Raw genomic sequence first — 3,937 nt, forward strand, 5'->3', positions numbered from 1 at the left:
GGCAGAGCTCTGTAACTGTGTCTGACCCTTGTCTGTGCCACTGTGCAGGTGGCCAGGGGGACTTTCCCCAGCTGTGTGCAGAGGAATCCACATCAGCCCAGGCCGGGCTGGGCAGTGGCCGCTCAGTTCCATGGACTGGACGCGGCTCTGGACGCTTCCCTTGGAGCGTCTGCAGGGAGGGAACGCTGGGGCTGTCACCGCTGGGGTGTCACACACAGGGGAACGCTGGGGCTATCACCGCTCCTGCCCTGTCCCCAACAGCTCTGCCAGCACCTCAAAGGCTGAGCCAAAGGGTGACAATTGCAGAAGGGGCTGAGCTGGCAGGGGCCCATTGGGATCACCAAGTCCAGCCCCCGGCCCTGCACAGACCCCCAACAATCGCAGCCTGTGCAGCCCTGGGAGCGGTGTCCAAAGGCCTCTGGAGCTCCGGCAGCCTCGGGGCTGTGCCCATTCCCTGGGGAGCCTGGGCAGTGCCCGAGCCCCCTCTGGGGGAAGAAGCTTCTGCTGATCTCCAGCCCAGCCCTGCCCCGGCCCAGCTCCAGCTGTTCCCTCGGGTCCTGTCCCTGCTCACCTGGGCAGAGATCAGAGCTTGCCCAGAGAAGCTGTCATCTGCAGATTTACTAATGAAAGACTCAATGCCCTCATCCATGCCATCAATAAAAACACTGACCAGAGCTGGCCCCAGCACAGAGCCCTGAGGGACAGCACTGGTGCCTGGCCCCAGCTGGATGCAGCACCGCTCAGCAGCACTCTCTGGGCCGGCCATGCAGCCAGTTCTGAACCCAGCACAGAGTGCTCCTGTCCCAGCCCTGGGCTGCAGCTTTTCCAGGAGTGTGCTGTGGGAGACAGTGCCAAAGGCCTTGCTGGAGTCCAAACAGACACATCCACAGCCCTTCCTGCATCCACCAGGAGGGTCAGCTGGTCATAAAAGGAGACCAGGTTGGTGAAACACGACCTACCCCTCCTGAACCCCTGCTGGCTGGGTCTGATACCCTGGCCATGCTGTGAGTGCTGGGTGATGACACTCAGTAGAAACTGTTCCATTTCCTCACTGTGTACTGAGGTCAGGCTGACTGGCCTGTAATTACCAGGATCCTCCTTCCCACCCTTGTTGTGAATGGGTGTCACACTGGGCAGCTTCCAGTCATCTGGAACCTCCCCAGTGAGCCAGGACTGCTGGTAAATGATGGAGAGCAGCTTGGCAAGCTCATCTGCCAGCTCCCTTATCACCCTGGGGTGGATCCCATCAGGTCCCATGGATTTATGAACATCCAAGCAGCTCAAGTTTTCTGACTGCCTCCTCCTGGATAATGAGTGGACCATTCTGCTCCCTGATACCATCGACCAGCCCAGGAGGGCAGTTTTCTGGAAGGCAAGTCGTCTTCCCATTAAGACTGAGGCAAAGAAGGTGTTAAGCACTTCTGCCTTCTCCTCATCTGCAGTTACTAAGTTCTCTCCCTCATCTAATAGAGAACAAAGGTTGGTCTTACCCTTCCTTTTACCGTTGATATATTTGGAAAAACATTTTTTATTAACCCTTACAAATTTGCCAAATTGAGTATGTACTTAGCTTTGGTCTCCCTAATTTTTTTCCTACATGCCCCAGCAACCCCCTTAAACACTTACTGAGAGACCTGACCATCCTTCCAAAGGTGATACATCCTATTTTTATTCTTAACTTCCTTCAAATCCCCCTTGTGCATCCAGGCTGGACGTTTGCCACATCGCCTCATCTTTCAGAACACAGGAACAGTCTGTTCCTCTGCCCTCATGGTCTCTGTTTTGAAGCATGCCCACTTTTCCTGAGTGCCTTTGCTTTTAAGGGCTGCTTCCCAAGGAACTCTCTGAATAAGTCTCCTAAGAAGCCAAAGTCTCCAGAAGTCCAGTGGAAGAGTCTTATTTAGGTTCTTCCTCATTTCACCAAATATCAAGAACTCTGTAATTTCATGAACACTCTGCCCCAAGTGGCCTCCAACCACCACATCTCCCACCAGCCCATCTGTATTTGCAAGTGACAAGATCTAACACAATCCCTCCCTTGGTGGGCTCACTCACCAGCTGTGACAAAAAGTTGTCCTCCACACACTCTAAAAAAAACTTTTTGACCAAATTAATGCTGCTAAGATGGACTTGGACGATTCCAGCAGATGGAATAATGCAATTATACAACCCTTCCTGTTCTAAATGACCTCTGAGCTCATCCAGTCCAGCCATTCACCCAGCAGTGCCAAGCCCAGCACTAATCCACATCCCTGAGGTCCCAAGGCCTGGACAACAGGCCCTGAGTGAGGCCTAAACAACAGGCCCTGAACCAAAGGTGACAGCTAGATCTTTGTATCTGCTCATTAGAGAAATATTCATGGTCATTAGAGCTGTAATAGATATATCCACTCATTAGTGAAACATGTATTGACCTTCCTGTATTTAGAAGCCAGACAAGAGGGCTGAGGAAATTCCTTGGACACACAAGCCAGGGAAACCACTTGTTTTTATTTAAATGCCAAAGGAACAAGCCTCTTGCAAATCTTTCTGTTTCAAAAGAAAGGTAGATATTAATGTAGAAATGCTAAAAGTAATACTACAGAATTTTGTGAGAAACATTACAACAATACAAGTAGTCCCCATAATAAGAAATAGACAAATAGGGGGGGAAAGGCTGAGATTGTAAAGAGTTACATTCTGAAGGCTGTGCAACAGAAATGAGAATTTATTGCTTCTGAAGATACAGTCCCCAGTTTTCCCAGGGTATCCTTGAGCTCCTGGTTCCTCAGGCTGTAGATGAGGGGGTTCAGGGCTGGAGGCACCACTGAGTACAGAACTGACAGTGACATATCCAGGGATGGGAAGGAGATGGAGGGGGGCTTCAGGTATGCTAAAAACCCAGTGCTGAGGAACAGGGAGACCACAGCCAGGTGAGAGAGGCAGGTGGAAAAGGCTTTGTGCCGGCCCTGCTCAGAGGGGATCCTCAGCACAGCCCTGAAGATCTGCGCATAGGAGAAAACAATGAACACAAAACAGCCAAATGCTAAGATGGTAGTGAAAACAGAAACTCCAAATTCCCTGAGGTAGGATTTGGAGCAGGAGAGCTTGAGGATGTGTGGGATTTCACAGAAGAACTGGCCCAGGGCATTGCCCTGGCACAGGGGCAGGGAAAATGCATTGGCTGTGAGCAGTAGAGCAGTGAGAAAGGCACTGGCCCAGGCAGCTCCTGCCATGTGGGCACAAGCTCTGCTGCCCAGGAGGGTCCCGTAGTGCAGGGGTTTGCAGATGGACACGTAGCGGTCGTAGCACATGATGGTCAGGAGGAAGAATTCTGCTGAAATGAAAAATACAAAGAGAAAGAGCTGTGCAGCACATCCTGTGTAGGAGATGTCCCTGGTGTCCCAGAGGGAATTGTGCATGGCTTTGGGGACAGTGGTGCAGATGGAGCCCAGGTCGCTGAGGGCCAGGTTGAGCAGGAAGAAGAACATGGGCGTGTGCAGGTGCTGGCCGCAGGCTATGGCGCTGATGATGAGGCCGTTGCCCAGGAGGGCAGCCAGGGAGATGCCCAGCAAGAGGCAGAAGTGCAGGAGCTGCAGCTGCCACGTGTCTGCCACTGCCAGCAGGAGGAAGTGGCTGATGGAGCTGCTGTTGGACATTTGCTGCTTTGGGGTATGGGTATTTATAGAGGATTAAAACCTGTCTGGGAAGGAAATGGCAGTGTCAGATTGGACATTTCTTCATTCTGGGAATCATGGTCTGTTGAAAGAAGACATTGACAAACTGGCACCAACTTCTTGCCTTCTTGCAGTCAATCCTATGGTGGTTTTTTTTTTTTTTTTTTTAATTCCCTCAAAATTATTACTCTTCCTATGAGGGAACTTTCCTAACCTTTTTTTGAGTTCAGGTTTGTGTTTTTGAGTTACTGCCTCGTCTTCAGCATGGTTGTCAGCCTGAA

At 51.4% G+C, this 3,937-nt stretch overlaps 1 protein-coding gene across 1 annotated transcript in view; it reads right to left on the reverse strand.

The window, feature by feature from the left end:
• Nucleotides 1–3,638, reverse strand: part of LOC121344635 (olfactory receptor 14A16-like) — a gene marked incomplete at its 3' end in the record, with an annotated part of 7,706 nt that extends 4,068 nt beyond the window's left edge. Inside the window, exon 1 of the mRNA XM_041420785.1 lies at nucleotides 2,727–3,638. Within this exon, the coding sequence (XP_041276719.1) occupies nucleotides 2,727–3,638 (912 nt within the window). The remainder of the gene's footprint in view (nucleotides 1–2,726) is intronic.
• Nucleotides 3,639–3,937: the final 299 nt, after the last annotated feature.

The sequence above is a fragment of the Onychostruthus taczanowskii genome, unplaced genomic scaffold, assembly GCF_017590055.1.
Source record: "Onychostruthus taczanowskii isolate IOZ18803 unplaced genomic scaffold, ASM1759005v1 scaffold651, whole genome shotgun sequence".
Classification (NCBI taxonomy): Eukaryota; Metazoa; Chordata; class Aves; order Passeriformes; family Passeridae; genus Onychostruthus; species Onychostruthus taczanowskii.